Below are 23,954 nucleotides of genomic sequence, written 5' to 3'. Positions count from 1 at the left end.
CTTTGGTTCCAGACAGTCCCAGCAGCAGGTTTGATGATCCTTCTCTCCCCGTCTCTTGCACTGTCCCTGTGTTTCTATGTGAAGAGCTGCAGCACGCAGACTAGAGCACACACATCTTCTTTAGAAGCACAGAAGCAGGTTGGATGTCTTGCTGTGTGCCGACTTCTTGAATGGCGTATAGCTTTTCAAACACTCCTTTCAACCAGTGTATTTGCGGTGTATTTGTGAGACACCTGCTTTGCTCCCTTGTTTTTCTTCTCTTTTCTTCTTTTTTCAATGGTCTACATCATGCTGAGCCAGCATCTTGGATGGGTGTGCAAACACACACACACACACACACACACACACACACACACACACACACACACACACACACACACACACACACACACACACACACACACACACACACACACACACACACACACACACACACACACACACAGAGACACACACAGACAGACACTGCCTAATGTTGGTAGCAAGATCTCACAGTCGCACAATCCAGCTGAGTCGGGCTCTGAGACAGACAGTGTTCTGTATTTGAGGGATCTCTGCTCGGCTGCACTCTCTCCTCATAGGTGGGAGTCAACACAGAGAACTTCACTCTTGTTTTTGCCTCTTTCTTTTCCCCTCCTCTGTCTGCTCTCCCTCAATCCCTCCCTCCCTCCATTCTTTTCTCCCCTCCTCTCTCACCCACGTGCTGTGGTCACCACACCACCAAGTGTGTCTGTTCTGTGTGTCTCTCTCTCTCTCTCTCTCTTTCAGACAGAGAGGAGAGCAGAGAGGGAGACAGCATTGCTCTCTCACACAGACACAGGAGAGACAGACAGGAGGACAGCTGACAGTGAGACAGCATTGCCCTCACACAGAGCGACAGACAGGCCAGACAGGTGGATGGTGGACCTAGACAGGGTTCAATTTACTAAGGGGAATTGCATGCATCTGCTTTTGATCTTATAGCTGGAATAGATGTGGACTTCATATAAAACACAGTTGGAGGAGATCCCTGAACCTATAGGACATTGTGATGATTTGCACTGAGCACACTAATTATTTCAGCCACCAGAAAAGTCCTGTATAAACAGAAAACGCCAGCAGACTGATCTATATTTACATAGTGAAAAAACTTTTTTTTCACTAGTAAATAAAGCACTCTTTGATAAGCCTCGAGTCAGAAGTGCAAACCTTTCTTGATTAGCCACCAGAATGCACAGTGAAAAAAAACGTTTAAATGACTAACAAACACATTTTTACCCGGTTCATGTTTTGCAGTTTTTGAGATAACACTCAATAAAAGGCAGTCAATCAATCAATCAATCAATACGCAATCATATAAGCCTATACTACACAATGCAACTGAGCTGTGCAAAGTGTACATGCATGCTATACTAGTTTAAGGCATTATTCCCCGGAGCTTTGCCCACCATCATAACAGAAGTTGAGAAAGCACGACAACCTTCACCACATGCACCACACAAAATAATTACAGCCTCCAGAAACCAATTTCTCTCTGGCTGCACCGACTGAAACCACACATTTTGTTTAGCTTAGAGAGCTCTGAAAACACCCGCAGTCAAATAAGCTTAGCTGTCCAATATGAAAATCTCTCATGATGACATAGTTCCCAAACAGAGATTTCAAAATCTCACAGCGCTGCTTGAATCCTTTACTGGAGGAACACTGACAACCCACGTAGATTTCTTTATTTTTTAACCCATAAAGACCCGAGGACGAGTCTACAAATGCCCTCTAAATCAGTAGTTCTCAAACCCCAGAAGAGAATATTTGTGTAAACAAAAAAATCTAAAATATTCAAGATATTTCAAAAAAAATCAGAAATAGCAGATGTACAAGGTCGAGCTTGTATATCTGCTATTTTTGAGAACCACTGTTTTGAACCACTGTTCTGAAACAGTTTTCTGGAAAAAAAACGTATGTTGCTATATATGCAGTATAACTAAAATCTAACGCTTTCCCGGTTAAACCCTAAATATTTTGTTGTACGTCAAATAGCGAAAATGTCCAAGATTTTTCCTTGTATACTGTATCTGATATTTTTGACGAGTATGTAATAATCGTGACAGGCCTATCTATGATGTGACAATAAATCTAAAAACATGATTCTGATTCTCGCACTCTGTGAACTCGCCCTGAGTGTCCAGAGCTGTTTCAATGTAGACAACATGTCAATTACACAGTCCCACTTTAACACAACTCTGAAAGATAACTCTTAACTGTGTGTGTGTGTGTGTGTGTGTGTGTGTGTGTGTGTGTGTGTGTGTGTGTGTGTGTGTGTGTGTGTGTGTGTGTGTGTGTGTGTGTGTGTGTGTGTGTGTGTGTGTGTGTGTGTAGTATGCCATCTCCATCTAGTACAGTATATGTGTGTACATGCATTTGGCATCGTCATAGGGAATTTGAAGTGTGTCAGGCCCCCCTCTAAAATGAGATGCTGCAACTCAACGGGCTATCCTCTCAATAAATTCTGACCAAATTCTGACCTTAAAGGACAAGACGTTTTATAGAGGTTTGGGTTGTGTAGTTACCTTGCCATGATGTAACTCCAAAGGTGGACAAGAAATCAAAAATAATTGCTCCATTGATTAGAAATTGATAATTAAAAATATGCTCCTTACTTACATTGTACGGTGAAACAGCTCTCAAAGTCACTCTTTGAGCACGTAAACAAACCCAAACTAAGCTGATTCAGACAATATAGGACATCACCAAACCCAGTAGGCCTACTGTTTGTTTTTTAAATAAAAAAATCAACTTCCTGTTGATTTTACTATTTGAATATCCCGATCTGGATCCGCAGATCCAGTCCGGGTTTTCTTCCAGATAAAAATAATCAAATCAATACGAAGTTGACATTTTTATATTAAAAAAAAAACAGTACTGGGTTTTGTGATGTTCTATATTGTCTGAATCAACTTTGTTTGCGTTTGTTTATGTGCTGAAAGAGTTACTATTTTGACCCCATTAGACCCCTAACCCTGGTGCTGTGTGTGCTCCATAATTCTAAGAAGTGACAGGCACATGCCTACGTTCCCCTTCTCTTTCATAACGATTAGCAGTCAAGTGTGTGTGTGTGTTAAGGTCAAGGCGCTACAGTCTTCTTGATGGATGATGTGTGATAAGTGTACTGTATGCACGTGCTGTTTGTTGGACATTTGGTGGATGGCCTCGGTTGGCTGACAGGCCCCGGGAAAAAAACACACCCCTGTGGTTTGTGTCGAGCAGGGCCCAGACTGCACTGCACCACGCACAGCCCCGCAACCAAGGGACGGAGATACACACAAACACAGGGGGAAAAGAGAATGTTTTGCATGGTCATTTTGCATTGTTCCAGCATGTGTCAGTCAGTAAGTACTGTGTTTGTTTGTGTGTGTGTCTGTGTGTGTGTGTGTGTGTGTGCGTGCGTGCGTGCGTGCGTGCCTGTGCCTCCATCATCTCTACCATGTTTGTATGCACCGCAGTGTACCGGCAGTCATGTAAGCCGTCAAATTGTCACCATAACAGAAAAAAAAAATTTACTTAGAAAATCGACTACAGCTTATCATTTATGCATATACAAGTTATACAAACTTGAAATGTTATACCATATGAAGTGTATCTTATGCACATCCATGTGGATGGTAATTTTGTGCATTCAAAATATCATCTATCATCAGATAACATTTTATTTTGATTGATTGATTGATGTACTTTATTTAGTAAGACATGAGAACATGGAAGTACAAATTCACAATACAAGGTCTACTAAACTGGAAGACTCATTAAGCACTGAGCTTGTTTAAGATGAGATCCCCATGCACACAAATCATGATGACATATAAGAGACAGACAGATATACACACTACTATACAGAATGTCATACAATCAGCTTACAGGTTACTGGTATGAAGAGTGAAAACATTTTACAAGAGAAGAAAAAGAAATAGGGGGGGGTAGGGGGGTAGGTTAAGACTTAGACAGGGGCCATTTTCGAATTGCAGCCTCCTGAAGGTGTATCTTTAGGGCAGTTTTGAAAGTGAGTAGGGTTTTACACTCCTTTACTCCTTTTGGTAGGGCATTCCACATTTTTGATGAATAGCATGAGAACGCCCCTTTGTTGAGCCAAATCTGGGTTGAAGTGCATTACGCACATTCATGTCCTGCAAATGTTTTGTGCATTCATAATGTATACTATTGATAGGTATTACATAGGATGACCTATTGTATCTACAAATGAGAAAGAGAGAAGGGGGTGATCAGGAGAGTGAACCGATGGGAAGAAAGGTGGAGGGAGAGATGAACAGAAGAGAACAGCAAGAGAAAGAAGGACAACGGTTCGGGGTTTAAACAGGAACCAGATGCAGGACAGAGAAGAGGGGAATGTACTTCGGCTCACATGAGAAACTTGTTAATTCTAAATAGGTCAGGGTTAAGATGAGAGAGAGATGAAGCAGGGACCCCCACCACTACATATTCATATTGTATGAAATGTTGTTGCAGATTAAACTTCTTCATAGATTTCTAGATAGCTTCATATTATAGACTTGTTTGACAGCTCTATCGTCAGTAATAATGGATTCATGTTAATGTCTTTTTTCCTCAAGAAACTTGACCTTGGCTTTCACTCTGTACTTGGTAGGCTCTTTTTTCCCTCTACACCAAACCACTATGCCGAAAATTGCATATCTACAAGCCCACAACGCCTCGCAGTGCTTGTAGATATGCTATTTTCAGCTAATGTAGATCTGCTATTTTCGGCTAATGTTCCCCTCAGAAAAGGGATGCTAGGGTTCAAGTGGTTAATGTGAAAAATAAATCAAATCACACAAAGAATTGGCGGCCCTCCTGTAGTAACTCTGAGGACCCCCTGTTGAAGACCCCTGATGTAGACAGATGCCAGGTCATTTGTATAGTTTCAATGTACAGATTATAGATTTTGTTTAGACGGATGATAGGTTCTTGGTTTACCTATGATACTAGATTACTATTTCTATGCATTTGATGTATTACCTAGTTTTTTCCTTGCTCACTGTAAATCGTTCTGGATTAAGAGCGTGTGCTAAATGCCTAAATAGTTTATTGCAATTGTATAAATTGTAAATGCGGCAGCTCCGACACCCTCTAGCCGCTAGAGTCTAGCGTCTCCATTTAGACACCGCCGGTGCCACAATCAACTTCTATCGAAATACTGGCACCGTCCTATTTGGACATTACATTACATTACATTACAGTCATTTAGCAGACGCTTTTATCCAAAGCGACTTACATTAAGTGCATTCAACATAGGTAGGGAGGGAACGAAACTACTAATCACCAGAAGTCTTAAGTGCATTTCCTGCAAAAACAAGCAACCAAGAGTATACCTAGCGCTAAGGAAAAAGTGCAATATATCAGCTACCTACTTTCTTAAACAGATGAGACAAAATAGCAAAATCAAATGAGCACGAGCTAAAACAAATAAGTGTATCGACTAAACAAGAAAAAACAATACAACAATAAAACAAGAGTTCGTACAACTAGTTAACAACAAGTAGGCCAGGCAAAGAGGAAGGGTAGTGGACGCCAGCGGATATCCACAGGGCTATTGTTATATGCCATTTAATTGACTTGGAAAGTGCAGAACTGTACAAGATAGTATACCATTCACTTGTGTTAACAGACTGTCAGTAAACCATTAGAGAAGAATTTTGGAAGCCGGCCAGTTGTCATTCACCTCAGGAGATCTGGCAGGAAGTCTTCAACATTTCAGCATACTGTATATAATAGTCTTACGACAATCTGCTCAAGACAATGATTGCTCAGGGCGATGTGACCTAAATAGCTGCCGCCACAACAATAACCTATTGTTAAGCGGGAGCTATATCCAACGAAAATAGCTTTTTTCGGGCAAATGTGAGGATTATCACGTCTTCCTCAACCGGAGGCTGATGATCCCAGTTGTTCTCTGCTGGGTTTTGAGTCATATCCATCAAAGTCATAGTTTAGAACGGGATTTAGTACAAGGTTAAATGAAAACAGAGTGGTCAGGGAGCAGTATCAGCCAGGTGCAGTGACACTGGAGCGGGTAGCAAGTTCACAATAATGTTCAAGGTCACTTTGGTCACATTAGCTGCAAATTAGAGGGTTTAACCCAAAACAATAGTGGATTACTCTGTATGTGCAGTGGTTACCAAACCTTTCAGGCCGCGACCCCCCCAAAATAATCATATTTAAACTGGAGACCCCCCCCCCCCCCCCACACACACACACACACACACCCTGACAAGCACTTGGAATTGCAGACATTACATTTAGTTTGACTCGGTTCCACAGATAAATATTGTGAAAACAGCCAAACTAACCCCATGACGTTAGCTTGTACATCGGCTATTTTCACAATGTTTGCCTCTTTCTTTCGTATATATTGACAATTTGGCCGATTTGGTATTAAAACGGTCTGAAAAGTCATTATCACTTAAAACATTTGCAGATACCCTGGATACACTTATACTAGTAAATGTTGGTTCGTTTACTGTTGAGTGAGAAAACAATGTTGCACTTTAACATAATGATCTGGGGACACCTCAAAATAATTTGACCTTGGGGTCCCGACCCACAGTTTGAGAACCACTGACTCTGTAGTAGTGAGTAAGAAGTGCAGCCCCGGTGTTACGTCCCTCCAGCCTGCCACATCCGTCCCTACCCTCTCACACTGACACAGTGAGCCAAAACGAACGGTGGACAAGGCCAGGAAAGTATTTGATTTGGGGAATACAGCCAACCAGGGCTTCACAATTCTGGGCCCATGACGACATATCACATCGGAGGAGACCCAAATTTCTATTCATCAATTTCATTGATTGATTAAATACTTTATTAACAGTTTGCAAAAAAAGGCACAGAAAGTACAGTTTAATACAAATACAAAGCTGAAAGGATTGAACCCAAGAAAGCCCTATGGCTTGTTTCCATTGGGGTCATGTGTATTCAATTCATAAGAAAGAGGGAGAGTGATATGCAGAGTTACCGGCAGGGCTCATTGGGGTTTTGAACCCTGGACCTCCCGCGCCCAAAACGAGAATCATACCCCAAGACTATAATATTTAGTCTGGCTCTGAAGATTCACACATAGGCTAAGGCTGAAACAATGGTATAATAGAGGAGGATGTGCAGTTTCTCCTTTTTTTTGTGATTCTCCTCTGTTCAGTGCAAGCGAATCAGGGTACCTGCAGCTACCACTAGTGTATGTCGTGAGCAAATGAATAATATACTGTAGACGCATACAGTACGTACATTTAGTAGACCCAGCCAAGAGAGTGGATTGTTGGACTGGCACCAACTCTTCCTTAAAAGCAGACAGCTATGTGTTTGCAGCAATAAAGACTGTACATTTACAGTGCGTTGACATATTCTCCATAGCGTTTGTCGAGCTAACAACTATATGACAGCATCCTAAATGATTCCTGACAAATTGGATTGAGGCTAGAGTTAAACGATGCTGTTTCTAACCCAGTCCTGCAGAGCTTCAGTAACTCCACATAATTTGCTCCTTTCATATCGTTGCTGTCAGGCAGAAAACTCTTATCTCCATATTTCAACCTTTATTTCTTTCGTAGATTAATGCCCTACTTCATTGTACAAGAGTGTCACACAAAAGCAGAGAAAATAGCTGAAGGACGCATTGTGAACTTGTAGATGTGCTATTTTCACTATTTTAATATTATGTTTTAAAAATAATAATAAAAAAGGAACGGTTATGGACATCAAAACAGCAACGATAGCATCCCTTTGGTGTGTCCACCAAAGTGTTTTTTTTCCCCAAGGGGCTCTCGTTCAAACGGCAAGAATAGGTTTTAGATTTCAATTCTTGGAGGCCAGATAAAAACGTCAGAGAACAGAAACTCAGTGCCTGAAAACAGAGCTGGTGTTTCCAGCATAGCGCAAACATGTGGCGCTCCCATTGAAAGCAATTCAAAATCCTGCTTCAGTGGACACAGCCCCTTATTCTTCCTTTGAACACATTCTGTTTTTGCACCATTTGTCTGACCTCTACCATCACTTCCACTTGCCATGTCCGCTAAGCGACTTTGGGCTTGTTTTTTCTGTAAAAGTCGTTTGTAAATATTGGTAGAGCAGGTTGTGTTTTTTTGGGCTTGTTTCTAAAGTGTAGTATCCATGTATCCCCATCTGAAAACATGGGACCCCCCATACCAGATTTCTGTTGTTAAAATGCTTTAAAATGTTTTTTAAATGATTTTTTTTAATAGCAGATCTACAAGCTCACAACTATGCAACGTGTTGTGAGCTTGTAAATCAGCTATTATATATGTATAGGTTTAAAGTGCTCATGTGTTAGTCGCTTCTTTTGGGCTTGTTTTCATAGACCTGGTTGCTTATTTCTCTCGCTAAATCTGGCAACGCCGCTTCCCACTCTCTCTATACTTTTGTCCCGGCCGGTAAACCTGTTAGATGACACTTATCCAGAGCAACATGCGATTACGGAGTATCGTAAGGCGTCAAGTGTCTTATTCAAGGACACTCTTGACAGGACACATGGCTGTATAGTGGACATTGAAATTGGGACAATTCCATTTGCGGGCCAGACAGTCGCAATCACTACGACAACCAGCAACTCTCTGACATTTGTCTCTTATTCTCCTGCGTATCTCTCTTATTGTATAACTGTTCTCTTCTAAGCTTGTGTAGGAGTGAGTCCATACTTCTTGGACCTCTACTTGGGTCTGCCCAGCCAGGCAAAGCTATTTCTGACCGGTTCTGCGAACCCAGGAAGCTGCCTCACCCACCGACCGTGGTATTCCCCACCAAAAGACACATGCACGCGCGCCGTACACACAAACACACACATCCATACGCATACGTGCATGCACATCTGTGAACATACGTGCGCACACAAATGCAGCAACAATGTCGTACACACATGAACCTTGCGTATCTTCCACGCATCCCGACACATCCATCCTGCTGGCGATGGGGAGACAGGCGCTGGCCACTGAGGTCGAGTCGTGGTGAACCGAAGTTGGGTCGCCTTCCCTTTGGCTTCCCCTTCACCAGCCACAGCAAGTCTGGCCTAAAGCTCATTTCTGCCTTTGCATTCTCAGACGTGGGAGCACATACTTGGGGGAGATGGCAGACTGCATAAGCAGATACATGCTGAAGACAAAACACTATGGGTTGAAGAGGTTAGCATCAGGAATGATCTAACTAACATGTTCACTCTGTCGTACTGTAGGTTACATCCGATATCTTAATCTGCTGAATGCATGGTTTGCTTTGCCTCCTTTCTGCAGGAAGCCCTCGCGTGTTTTATTCATGGAATTCAATTACTGGTGAAATTGTAACACAAAACATGTGTCCTAATAAAAAAAGCCGTATCCTTCAGGAGGCACACAGAAACTAATCAACTGATCTCGTTCAATTCAGATTCGGCACAATTCGTTCTACTGTTATGCCACCAAAATGTGGAATACCCTACCAACAGCCATCAAAAGGTGTGACTCCTTACCTTAATACCCTCCTTCAAAACCGCCATAAAAGAGCACCTGTCTGCAATCTGTAACTGCAAAGTCTTATAAGATTGACCCCAGAAATGACCCCCCCCCCCCCCAATAGTTTTCTGTATTATACATTTATTGTTATACTGTTATGTGTTGATGATTTCTTGTATGTTATCGTATGTCTTTAAATGTCTTGATGAATTGAATACATAGGAAACCACAATGGAAACAAGCCCTTATGGTCCTTACACACCGGGGCGATTTTTTCGTGCGAATAATACGCTTTTTTAAAAAACCTTATAAAGTCAATGCAAGCGTACATGGCGCGGAAAAGCGGAAAAGCGAAGCGAAAAAGCGTCTTTTAATTATTCGGAACGAGTCCGAATTTTGCGTATATTCGCACATTCGCCGGTGTGTAACCGCCTTCAGGGTCTTTTGTGTTATCCTTTTAGCATCATTGCATAATCGTACCACCGTACCACTATTTGCAAACTGTTAATAAAGTATTCAATCAATCAATCAAAAAGCATTTGTAAGGAATAAATCCATCTGAATCAGGGCCTATATAGTCGGTGTTTTGACCAATGCAGAGCAACACCAACAGCGAGGTGGCAGGACACGCGTATCATTTTGTTTGAGACAGTATATACAGCAGGAGAGAAAAACATCCAAGGTGTGATTGCTTTTTATAGAATTCAGGTTACAAAAGCTGTATACAAACTGATAATTAACGCATTTTGACGCCGTGAGGGTGTTGATGTATGATAGTATAACTATACAACTGACAGCCAGGAAAGAGTCCACAGAGATGGCCATGGCTCTGTGGTGAGCCAACCTACACAAGATTTATTTGCTGTTGTCAACTTTAACAGATAGTTAGAAAAAGGCAAAGCAGATGTTTTTGCCTCAAAGTAGGATGGATCACAGCATACTTTCGGTAAAGGTTGTTGAAAACAAAATGTGGAAAACAAGGTCAATGAAAGATATGTCGTCATGTTTTAAAAAATGTGACCAATTTAAAGAACATGTGGTGGGGAAGTGTCTATATGTATGCAAAATAAATGCATATAGTAGTTTCTCACCCCAACAGGACCTTTGGTGGAAAGGTGGTGCAATAGAAAAGCCCATGGGGTCACCGCAACCAGCAGGCTCATCCGGGAAGCATACAGGACAGCAAATTTGGGAGAACCATAAATGGGCCATAACAGCGGCGGATGGACAGACGGACATTGCCATCTTTAGAGCTCTGCTGCCAGAAGGGCAACAAATGGATCATTAAAAAAAAAAAAGAAAGAAAGTAAGATATTAGTAACCAGATAAACCACTCTGAGTGAGAACTCATCTGAAGTTCAGATATTAAGCCGATAAATTACTATTCTGCGGTATCATCAGTATGGTCTTATTCGTGTTAATTCTACATTACTGAGCAGATTGTGAAAACAGAGATCTATTTTCTTTTTATATATAACCTTCAAAACTTGCCCAGCTTAATGGCTATCCTGCTGATACAGCTGCACCACACCATCACTTATTAGGGCTGGTAAATTAATATTCGAATTTCGAATATTCCTCGAATATGGGTGAAATATGTATATTCGAAAATGAAAATTAATATTCTAATATTTTTTTTCCCCCATGTTTATTTGACAGGAACAATACAAAAAACTATGTATTATTGGATCCGAGCACTTGATACATTGTTTTGGGTTATTTGGTTAAAAATATTATATAATATATTTTGCTAAATGTAATAATAATAATAATAATAATAATAATAATGTTCGAATATATTCGAATATCTGCCAATTTTTAAGACCAATATTCGAATATCATTTCTGAGGAAAGTTACCAGCCCTATCACTTATATAGCTATGTGACAAGATGTTGTCACATAGTAACAAAACAATCAACATTGAGAGATTGTCTCCATACCAGTGGCGGTGGTGAGACCAAGGATTTCACATTGCGGTGCTCCACCACCTCCATGCTGCCCCTCCTCACCTAAAACCATAGACCACCATCCAAAGAAACACTAGCCATGTCTAGCCACTCCCTTAAACTTCACTCCCAGTCCAAACCATTCCTGACGATAACAGTGCCTCCCTTCGTGTTTTGCTCTCTTTGTGTGTTACATGAAGAGAGGCACTGGTCAGTGTCATTTTAATTTCAAACAATTCTATCAACTACTACACTAAACTAAACTGCAATGTCCTGAGTGTTAATTTAACACAGAGAGACTGTACAAATGGAACCACATGGACCCATAAGGGTTAACACTGAGGAGACTATTTCATCGTACGTACCTGTTGACCTTTGTGTATGTATGGGGTGTGCAGGATGTTGAATCACTCTCACTAGCACGTTCTTCCACTCAGGTTGCAAACCAATAGAGATGCTGCAAGTGCTTACCTTAAAAAAAAAGGACAACGATAGAAATTAAAGACACAAAACGCTATGTCAGCAATAGTATTTCTTTGCGACAACTCACATCATCTGACTGTAGGCTACTGCTACTGTTGGCTAGACAGATATTCTCAACCCAGCCAGGACATCAGCTGTCAACCCTGTGTGACCCTTTCTTTGTCCAGGCTTCGGCCTGTGATACATTAGTAACACATTTTCCATCAGTCTCAATTATTTATATACATATCACCCACATTATGTATTACATACATGAGTATGAGCATTGTTCATCATCTGTCTGTCTGTCTGTCTGTCTGTCTGTCTATTACTATGTTATTTTAACTGCCTCATTCTATTGTTTTGTTTTTTTGTTTGTTTTTTAACCATGCAACATGTGTATATTTTACTCTACCCATGCATTTGAGAACCACTGCCCTAAACAAGGATACACATTTTCACACCTGGCTTGTCACGTGACGCGGTGGAGTCCGTCTTGCCCAGTAGTACAGAGACAGAGTACAGACCATAGACCCCCAGACATAAGCTTGCGTCACCAGACTTTACCCCAGACATCTGGCCAGGATTAGAGAAACAGCTCTCGACAGGGAAACCGATTTCGACGTAACACCAGTAGGCGGGTGCAACTTCACCAGTGTTGCCATGTCCCCTTATTATAAGCGACGTTGGGCTTGTTTTTCTCTGTAAAGTTGCTGGTAAATATTGGTAGTTGCGGGATGATTTAAACTAGCTCCAAACAGAATTTCTTCCTCCGGGGAGAGATTCCAAATGAGGCTAGATTTAAACCAGTTCTCAAAAAAATTCATGTCATGGTTTGGACCCGCAAATTAATTAAATGTGTCCCTAACCCCCATCTGAAAATATGTTGTGCCAGGGGCAGGGACTCCAGGGACAGTCCCGTAGCCTAGTAGATTTGTACTGTTACTCGAAATGAAAAAGAATGTTTCAAAAGAGTTTTTGGGAAAAAAGCAGATATAAGTATAAGCTCACAACGTGTTAGCCCTAGAATGTCTGTGATCTTACATACATTTCAAGTATTCCAAATACACAGTCATAGATCTCTCTCGGTCCCCCACTGTGTAGTGCCCATCTGCGCGGCCATAACAGTGCTCTAAACTCCGTCTGTACTCACCCAATAATTAATTCCTAAGACGTGTAGTCATATTTTGTCCTCTAGTTTCATATCCATGTGAAAGTTCTGCCAGAAAACGTGTGTTTAGTCAAATATCTCCACTTTTTCACGAGCTGCACACGGACGTGTTTCTGTACGACGCGAGGGGCCAGGAATGATTGCAGCACTGAATATACGTAACTTCCTTTAGGACGCACAAATGTTTGGGACACACAATTGGCAGGTGATGATTCATTACCCCGCAGCAATCACAAGCACCTGTCAATTGTGTGTCCCAAACATTTGTGCGTCCTAAAGGAAGTTACGTATATTCAGTGCTGCAATCATTCCTGGCCCCTCGCGTCGTACAGAAACACGTCCGTGTGCAGCTCGTGAAAAAGTGGAGATATTTGACTAAACACACGTTTTCTGGCAGAACTTTCACATGGATATGAAACTAGAGGACAAAATATGACTACACGTCTTAGGAATTAATTATTGGGTGAGTACAGACGGAGTTTAGAGCACTGTTATGGCCGCGCAGATGGGCACTACACAGTGGGGGACCGAGAGAGATCTATGACTGTGTATTTGGAATACTTGAAATGTATGTAAGATCACAGACATTCTAGGGCTAACAACGTGTTATTTATTTGCATCGCGACTTGTGAGCTTGCAGATCGTCTATTTTCAAATATGTACAGTATACATCAGCTATACATCAGTATAATACAGTATAGGTTTGTTTGTTCATGTCATGTGTGGCCTGGCTATAGTTGCTTATTTTGGGCTTGTTTTTGTATACCTGGTTGCTTATTTCTCTCAGAGAATCTGGCAACACTGTACGTCAGTGTAAAGCGCCAGTGTTTTGGTGGCTCCATCCATGCTGCATGCTCATCTCTGAATGTCATTCTGAAATATTGTTTGGAACCGTTATTTCTTTAAGTGTATATAGTTTTAAATTAGACACAGGAATCTTTGATAAACATGCACGGGGCTTTAAGTGCGCGTGTCCTGCTCACACACCATGCGGTCTCAACTGTCTGCCCGTCCAGTTCAAGACAGCTCACTTCTAACAAGGGTAGGATGCATGGGTTTCATAACACTTCCATAACAAAGGCACCTTTGGGCTCTAAACCACATTTTAAAGGGATATTTCACTTTTAAACATGTTTGGGGTCATTTTAACGTCTATACTCAGGCCTTTGTGTTTCACCCCAGGCAGTTTTTAAGTTGCTTGATTCAGTATTTTTTAAGACATTTGATATTCATTTTATCAGACACGCCCCCTTCTTATACAAACCCATTGTAGCTTTAAAACACCTGTCCTTGGCTGGTTTTCAATTACTTTTTTGATTCATGTTATAATTTGTTTTTATTGTATTACATATTTTTTCATAAAAAAATAAGAAATATGAAAAAAGTTAAATGACCCCAAACATGTTTGAAAGTTAAATACCCATTTGAAATAATACTTGTTTTAAGCGCCACAGTACATGGATGTTTATCGTGTTCTGTTAATGTGCAGGAATTATTATTCCTGCACAATTATTTCACCAAGGTGAAATCATTCAAATAACGACTTTGCTAGGGTCGGATGGCTCAGGGTTGAGGACAGAGTACAGCAACTTGCAACAGCCTGGTCTAGAAGATTCACCACAACGTTAAGATACCATGTACCTGTCAGTCAGTGTCGAAGTACTTCAAAAACGTAAATTAAGTCCACAATCAATCACAACACCATGGTACCTCCACTGATCACGTCCAACCCAGATTTGGGGTTGAATTAGTTCTCCTGCTATGCAACAAAAATGTGGAATGCCCTACCAAAAGTAGTGAAGGAGTGTAAAACCCTACTCTCCTTCAAAACTGCCCTAAAAGAGTACCTTCAGGTGGCTGCAATTCGAAACTGGCCCCTGTAAAAGTCATAACCATACCCCCCCCCCCCTTTTTACTGTACAATTTTTTTTAGTTTTTCTTATTCTAAACTGTTTATATGATGTTCTGCATAGTAGTGTATATCTGTCTGTCATTTAATGTCACTATGAATTGAGTTCAAAAGGACCCCAATTGAAACAAGCCAATGGCTTTCTTTACTTTCATGTGCTTTTTTCTGCAAACGTCTAAATAAAGTATTCATGCGAGCACATACAATTTAGATCATGCGTGCATGATGATCGTGCGCGTGCATGCATGGCCGTGCATGATTGTGCACGTTCATGGGAATTTGAAAATTATGGTCACCCTATAGCAACTTTTTTTTTCTCCCCAGCGGTCGCAGGGCTCCAGTGCTGGCGGGCCTACAGCGTGTTGCCTCCTGACCTGGACAGCGACGAGAAGGCTTTACTCCACAAGATGCTGAGGGTCGACCACGCCGGGGAGTACGGAGCCTCTCGGATCTACGCTGGCCAGATGGCCGTCCTGGGCAAGACCTCCACGGGACCCATCATACAGGTATGAAAGTGTGTGTCACAGATAGGGATGGGGACGATAATCGTTATTATCCCTTATCGTGGTAAAAAGACAAACGCTCACAATAATCGGATCACAGACATTTTAATCGATCGTGAAATTGTCCTCTGTCATACACTAGGATGAATTGGCTTTTGTTGAGGTGCAAATTCAGCACCACGTAAACCCTGGTCCCTCTATACTTGATGAAACTGACCTGTACTCGGCTACTTTTCCGTGACGTGTAATTTTCATATCATCCCATCCCCAATCACAGACAAGAGATCCTATCTGCAATTTGTTTAAAATCCAACTTCAGGCGCTCGGGTGGCGCAGTGGTAAAGTCCCCGCCCACCACCACCACGGTGGTTGTGGGTTCGAATCCACCGTGGTGCATCCGGCTTTGTCGGGCGTCAATGTGAACACAATTGGTGTGCCGTGTTCGGCGGAGGGAAGCCGGGTGGGAAGGGTGAAATTGGTCATTGCACGTACTCTTACGGCAGGGAGTGTTGGGCGGGAGGAGTAGGACGAAGGCCCTACGTCCTCCGGGTGGGGGCTCCTCACTGGCAAGTCAGTAGGATACGACAGCAGTGACAACACAGAAATGTGTGTGGGGAGGAATGAATTGGCATAACGACTAAATTGGGGAGAAAGAGGGGTTTTAAAAAAATCCAACTTAAATTGTATTGTCACACTCGCATTACGGTTTACAGGTGTAAAAAAATAATCTTTGTAGTACAATCTCCCATCATTTGCAGTTTTCAAGAATTGGGGGGGAAAGAACAGACAGAAAGAAAACAAGGAAAACAAGACTGAAATGTCAAATATTCCTAATATTAGTAGTCAAATATATATGGATACATTGATTGATTGATTGATTGATTGAATACCTAATAGTTTGCAAATAGTACAGTGGTACGATTATACAATGATAACACAAAAAGCCCTGAGGGCTGCTTGTTTCCATTGTGGTCCTAGTGTATTCAATTAATCAAAAATCATCAACACTAGCAGCAATAAACGTATATATGTAGTACATACAACATACCCCCCCCCCCCATGACACCATATAGTGAGTTTGACTTCAAGTATCGTTTTGCTTGATTCTCCAGCTGCAGTGTGCTTTTCCAGTGTCGTTTATTCCATACCTGGAATGTGTCAGTTTACTGTTGGTTGTTAAAATGAGTTTTACTTCAAGTATTGTCTTGCTTGATTCTCCAACTGCAGTGTGACACCTGGAATGTGTCAGTTTACCGTTGTCTGGTTGTTATTGCACTTGTTAGGGGCCCACTGCTACAGTATGATCCATGTTGAGTAGTCACACATAGACTGATTGCAAAATAATAATCCTGAGAGGCCCAAAAGACATTCTTACCAAACTGTTACACCCCCTGTCTAGGACCCTAAACCTTCTAATCTGAAGGACTCAGCAGGTGTTAAATTATTACGCTAGTGAGGAGGAACACAGAAGAACATGATGAAAGTTCATTTTTTTGTTGTTTCCCTCCTGCAGGAGATGTGGGACCAGGAAAAGAGCCACCTGGAAAAGTTTAACGAGATTCTGGGAGAGCACCGCGTGAGACCCACCGCCCTGCTGCCTCTGTGGAACATCGCTGGCTTTGCTCTAGGTGACCATGACCACGTCTCATTTCTTTGCCATCTGTATTCTGTATACGCAGATTACGCACGATGACGCGTTTGACGTCATCAGGTAATACACATTTTGCGAATGAAATAGACAGAAGACAGGGTATTTTCCCTCACTACATGTATGATAGAATTACAATCACACATACCGTTTGTATTAATTACAAATGGATAAATGATCGCTGATGATTTTACTGTGTATACTGATGATTACAGTCAGTACTTACCGTTTGAGAAGTCCCTAACCGAGGCTTCCCTTCTTCATGTTTCTGTGTGTGTGTGTGCAGGCGCATCCTCTGCCCTGCTGGGTAAAGAAGGAGCTATGGCGTGCACAGTGGCTGTGGAAGAAAGCGTGTCCGAGCACTACAACAGCCAGATCAGACAGTTGATGGAAAACGACCCTGAGAGATACACCAAATTATTGCATGTCAGTAACGTCAGAAATACACCAACATACTGCATGTCAGTAACGTGAGAAATACACCAAACTACTGCATGTCAGTACCCCAAGAGATACACTAAACTACTGTATGTCAGTACTCGGAGAGATGCACTAAACTACTGCATGTCAGTAACGTGAGAAATACACCAAGATACTGCATATCAGTACTCTGAGGCCCCGCCCACTCAGTAATCTGCCCATGCAGCTCAATGAATCTGCCTAGCAACACCGTGGCTCGTTCCGTTGGGCGCTCGAGCCACTGGAGCTGTCATTGTGTGTACAGCCGGAACCAGTTCTGGATCTCCCTCTGACACGCTGTGGGAAATGTGTCGCAGAGGTACGGAGGCTTTGCCATTTCTTGCCAACAGGTTGTTGATGCATGGTCAGGGACTACAGACCGTGTTTGTACCTCTTGGCGGGTGGCTCGTGAGACTAGTTCCTCCTCAGCCAACCTCTCTTCAAAACTATCACTGCTTTCACTGCTGGCAGCATGAAGCCTTGGACTGAGTGCGGAAAACAAACTAAATACCTTCCCTAAAACATCAGGGACAACGTTCCACACGTCCCGGACTCTTCTCCCTTCTGGCTCCCAAACAAAGATTGCATGTTATGTAGACAGATGCCAGATTCATTTGTAGACCTGGCATCCTATAGTGTGTATAGTTTCAATGTGCAGATTATTGAATTTTTTAAATTGTACTGTTTAGACTGATGATAGGTTCTTTACCTATGTTCCGAGATTACTATTTCTATGCATTTGATGTCTCACCTCGTGTTTGCTTACTGTAAGTCGCTCTGCTAAATGTCTAAATTGTAAATGTATATCACGGCCACCTTGAATGTCTGACCAACTTCTGACCAATCACAGTAACCAAACTACTTTGTCTAATCGGAACATCTCGGAGGTGTGCAAGTCCCGCCGAAGTTCTGAATTACGTCATTTTGTAGTTATAGCCTACCCAGCCGAACAAACCTCGGCTGTTCGGTTTGAGCATGTAGCCCGCATAGCGGTCTGTACTTCGGAAGCTCTGAAAATGAGAGAAAATAAAGCGGATGTCACGTCGTGTCCTCGCTTCCGTTTAGTCTGTGCAGTCGCGTAAGAAAATCCTACTGGAAACCAAATTAGTCAAATGTGTATATATAGCTCGCTGCTTAGCAGAAATGGAAATTCAATAATATATTTTAAAGATATTAATAAAAGCACATTTTTGTGAACACCGTTTGTTATTGGTTGAATATCACTTCCAGTTTGACGAGCAGATGACAGCTTCCTGTTCTCGACTTTTACTGGTTAGGGAATTACAGACTCTCTGTATCTTGTGGAAGAGTCTTGAGACACTACTGACTGTCTTTACCCCGTTGAAATACAACAAGTTCACTGCATTTCTGTACTCCGATAGATACACAACACTACTTACTGTATGTCAGTACCCTGAGAGACGGATCACAATGTACCTGTTCAGCTGCTCGTAAACACACTAAATATGTTTTGACAACCATAACCCTATGAAACCCTATGTAAAGTCTAATTGGGGACTCCACATTTGTCTCCAATTTGGCATGGTCACCTGGCTTCATGTCCAACATTTGTTCCAAAATGTGGCGGAATACCAGTGGTGTAAAGTAACTAAGTACATTTACTCAATTACTGTACTTAAGTACAATTTTGAGGTACTTTTACTTTACTGGAGTATTTCCAATTGTCTATACTTTTACTTTTTCATCTCAGAGGCAAATATTGTACTTTTACTCCACTACAATTATTTGAGAACTTTAGTTACTAGTTACTTTGCAGATACATTATTACATTATATAAACATACATGAACCGCTTTAGCCCTATTTTATACATAGGCTATTTGAAAATAGCCGATCTATGCGACGCGTTGTGAGCTTGTAGATCTGCTATTTTCAAACATTTTAGTACTTCTACTTTTGGTACTTTAAGTACATTTTGATACCAATACTTTTGTACTTTTACTCAAGTCAATTTTGAATTCCAGACTTTTACTTGTAACGGAGTACTTCTACATTGCAGTATTGATACTTTAACTAAAAGTAAAAGGTTTACACCCTCTCAGCACCTTGCTGCCAGTCACACTCGCCACATTGGGTCAAAATCCAGCACCAAGGTGCCAGTTCAGCTATTCATTTGCACAGTTGCATGCTTATCAATGGCGCAATAGGGAATCCAAAAGTGCCAGGCAGGTGACATTTACCACCTGACTGAAAATTGTAGAAGGACCTGTCTAGAGACACTAGACTGTCCAGGGACACTATTGGGCTGATACTTGAAATGACATGACCTTTCCGTTTTAATTGCCATTCAACGTGGCTATATACCTATAGCTATAGCTACATGCCTATATGTACATATTGATCCATATTGCTGTTGATACGCATTCCATACATAACCACTATATGTTATACATTTTACGCACATCGATCGCCATTGGTGGAAAAAGTACTCTCATTTTTTACTTAAGTGAAAGTAGCAATACCACAATGTAAAATCACGTCAAGTAACAGTTCTGTGTTCTATATTTACTTGAGTAAAAGTACAAAAGTATTGACATCAAAATGCACTTAAAGTACCAAAAGTAAAACTACTCATTATATAGACTGTCCCATTTCACAAGTTTTCAAAAATATATTTTGAAAATAGCAGATCTACAAGCTTACAATGCATTGCATCGCGACGCATTGTGAGCTTGTAGATTGGCTATTTTCAAATGGCCGAAATGTATATACGGCTGAAGTGGTTCATGTATGTTTTGTAAAAATAATCAAAATCTACAAAGTAACTAACTAGTAGTAACTAAAGTTTTCAAATAATTGTAGTGGAGCCTCTGAGATGTTGTGGAGTAAGAGTACTGAAAATTGGAAATACTCCATTAAAGTAAAAATATCTCAAAACTGTATTAAGTACAGTACTTGAGTAAATGTACTTTGTTACTTTACACCACTGTTGATCACAAACTCTTGACTGCAACCTGGTTTCATTCCCAGCTGGGCATCAGGGTTGCATGTCATCCCTCTATTATGATCATTTACTGCCACCTACTGGACCTTTTTATAACTGCACTATGACTAGTAATTTGGACGGACAGTCAAGTTGGATGGATGGATGGATTGTAGATCGGCTATTTTTGGCCCAGGATGGGGACGCTAGGATTTATGTGGTAACGCTGTGGTTCTCAATCTTTTGAGGCTGTGACCCCCCAAAAGAATCATATTTGAACTGGGGAAGCCCCACACTGATAAGCACTTGGAATGTAGGAGTTGAGGCATTCAATTTGTCTTGACTCGGTTCCACAGATAAATATTGAGAAAATAGCTGATTTACAAACTCACAACGCATCGCAACTCGAGGCGTTGTGAGCTTGTAGATCAGCTTGTAGATCGGCTATTTTCTAAATTTTTGCCTCTTATAATATTTGACAATTTGGCCAATAGTTGACCAGTTTTTAGGCATTGAAAAGGTCTTAAAAGTCCTTACATTGTCACTTTACTGTCATCTTGAGACACCCCCAAAAACCATGTGGGGACTCCCCTGGGATCCCGACCCACAGGTTGAGAACCACTGTGGTAAAGGAACATTCCAAATGGAACATAGTCATTATTAAAATGTTAGTCTACTGTCAGGGATAATAATCCTGGTTGTTTAGTAGGGCAGCGTTTAAGCAGAGAGAGATCAAATGTAAAGCTGTAAGATTCTCAGCAGCTTCTCTTGGATAAATTGTTTCTCCGATAATACAGTTGTATTTTAGAGTTGAATCTTTTTCTTTTTCAGCTGATCAAGGAATTCCGGGATGATGAAATGGCACACCATGACACTGGTCTAGACCACGATGCTGAATCGGTAAGTTCAGATATTACTCCCTGGCCTGTCCTTCACCATTCATCAAGTTATATACTGTGCAGGTTATGGTTGTTTTATGGTCGAGTTAAGCTTACACTTACAAAAACATTCAGGTCAGGATTACAATCAGATTCAGAATCAACTTTATTGTCACATCACTGGTTTACAGGTGTAAATAAATTGAAAAGTAGTTTTTTTGCGTAAGTTCCATCATTTTGTTGTTTTCCAGAAAGGGAGAATAAGAAAAATAAGTGGGCAGCCGCAGGGAGAGGGAGAGTGAAAGAAAATCTAACTTTATCACAGAGCGAAGCGTTGTGAGCTTGTAGATCGGCTATTTTTGGCTTTAGGGTTACGGTAAAAAAATGGCATTGATAATTGGTGTCCTAAAGTAAGTGTGTGTGTGTGTGTGGGGGTGTGTGTGTGTGTGCGTGTGCGTGTGCGTGCTCTGAACTCAACTCAACTTATTTGTTGAAAGAACTTTGATTATTCACAAAATCTTAGCTGTGTATGCAGTGTCACCAAGTGGTAGAAGTTAAGAGGTGCAGAAATGCTACCCAACAAATGTGCAGCCCAGGAAAATTAGCCAAACACATACTGTAGTGTAGTGTATACACAGTATAGGTCCACATTGGCCATTGTAAGATTTGGGACAATCCCTGATGCCCTGGCCAGTGACTGATTTGGGGTGCTCTCTCTAGGTCTGTACTGTAGAGTACATCCACTTATGTTAATGTGGGACGGCCTCGTGACCGATGCCCGTGCACGTTGGTTCCCACAGCACCAACTTGTCTTTAGCAGTGTCCTGCTAGTCTCATTCTTTTAAACCAAGGAGTGATGACTCTAGACCCGTTCAGAGCTATTTTCTCATACAAATCAGGAAAATGCATGTCTAGGCTGCTCGAACTCACACTCACTGCTATCCAGAGTAGTTGACAGGTATGTTTTGGTTCAGGGCTTGCTTGTGGTGAAACATCATTGATAAAAATGTCAACCATCTACTAGTATTGTTATTGGATTGTTGTTCACGTCATCAGTCATCTCACCTTGCTCGTGCACGTGCAAGTCTAGTCTAGTCTAGACTGGAGAAGAGAGATTATATAATATGTAGGCCTGTCACAATTATTACATAATCACCTGTTATTACATAATCACCTGATTTTTCGATTTCCACTAAACAAATATGAGTATAAAATATTACATTTGGCATATTTTGGCCATTATACAGTATTTCTTTTGATTATTGGTGTTGGTTATTGTCAGTAATTTCTTCGTATATAAATAAGTTATTTCTTTTATTATTTATAAGGCCTAAAAGCCACACAATTAAATCGTTAATCGCAATTATTTGTATGGCAATTAATCGTCAAGTAAAATTTCATAATCGTGACCCTATCCCTAATGGTATCTATAGTACAGTACAGTAACGGTAAAACAAAAGAAAGTCTTCACCACTATTTGTGCCTCTGTTTCCTCTGCAGGTTCCTGGCTACTGGCTCCTGAAGGCCGTCATACAGGCAGGATGCAAAGCTGCCATTTATGCCTCTGAACGGGTCTAGAGAGTCATCACTCCTTGGATTAAAAGACCACTGGCTCTGAATTTGTGACCAAGGCAAAGAACTCATTACGTGTGGATCTCAAACGGCTTTACTGTAGCTGTTTAAGGTTACAAACAGGGAGCAGGAGCTCAATGATAAAATACTTTTAAGCTTGAAGACGATGCCGGGCCTGTTATGGGAAGAAACAGAAGAACAATCCCCCAGAGTTTGAACAAAGGATTTTTAAGTCAGCTAGCCTTTCTCTCCTAAAATAGAAAGAACGCTGAAATGTACCTTCACATCATTCAATTTTGATTCGAAACTAGCAGATTGTGGTATGACATTTTGTGAGCTTGTAAATGGGCTATTTTTGAAATAATGTTGACCATTTTTAATGGTTTAGTTAAGATTATGGTTGTTCACACAAATAATACCCATGGAAGTTTTGACATGAATCATGTCCTGTGGACATGGGCTTGCACCCCATGTCCACAGTATCCAACCTCCTGATCATAGTTGTCAAATCTAAATAAAGGCCAAGCGGGTATGAGCAAAATGTCCTCAGAACTCCAGGTTGGTGTGTACTGGTATTCAAAACGTTAATAACGTGAGATGGAGACAAAGGGATGTGATGTGATGTTAAATAAACTTGGAGACAAATACACACTGATGTCTTGATCTGATCAATATTTAATATGGTGTTAAATAACCAGTAGACCAGACAGTAATACACAATCTTTTACTCTGGGAGGCACTGGCCAGCTGCCTCAAATTTCCTCATTGCCATTTACCAAGGCTCTGTAAAGAAGCAAATGACAGGTACATCACTTTCTGGTTAGGCAATTCCAGCGGGCAGATTTGTCGCACTGGTAGGCAAACTGGAGCTGAACATTTAATGGAATGCATTGAAGTCAATGAGAGTGGGGAGAAAAAGCATGTGAATCAAGTTTATGTCAACCAACTCTTGTGATGGCAGCCCATACTGTGAGGAGCTT

General features: G+C 41.3%; 1 protein-coding gene across 1 annotated transcript; it reads left to right on the top strand.

Moving 5' to 3' along the window:
- Positions 1 to 13,915: 13,915 nt before the first annotated feature.
- LOC308098040 (5-demethoxyubiquinone hydroxylase, mitochondrial-like) lies at positions 13,916 to 23,616 on the top strand. The gene is made up of 6 exons (XM_080446261.1): positions 13,916 to 14,104; positions 15,296 to 15,477; positions 16,988 to 17,102; positions 17,409 to 17,548; positions 21,356 to 21,424; positions 22,903 to 23,616. The coding sequence occupies exons 1-6, from the start codon at positions 14,011 to 14,013 to the stop codon at positions 22,978 to 22,980; spliced, it is 678 nt and encodes a 225-aa protein (XP_080302387.1). The 5' UTR covers positions 13,916 to 14,010; the 3' UTR covers positions 22,981 to 23,616.
- Positions 23,617 to 23,954: the final 338 nt, after the last annotated feature.

Source organism: Gymnoscopelus braueri (assembly GCF_963280865.1).
Source record: "Gymnoscopelus braueri genome assembly, chromosome: 13".
NCBI lineage: Eukaryota > Metazoa > Chordata > Actinopteri > Myctophiformes > Myctophidae > Gymnoscopelus > Gymnoscopelus braueri.
This window is presented reverse-complemented; position numbering and strand designations above follow the sequence as displayed.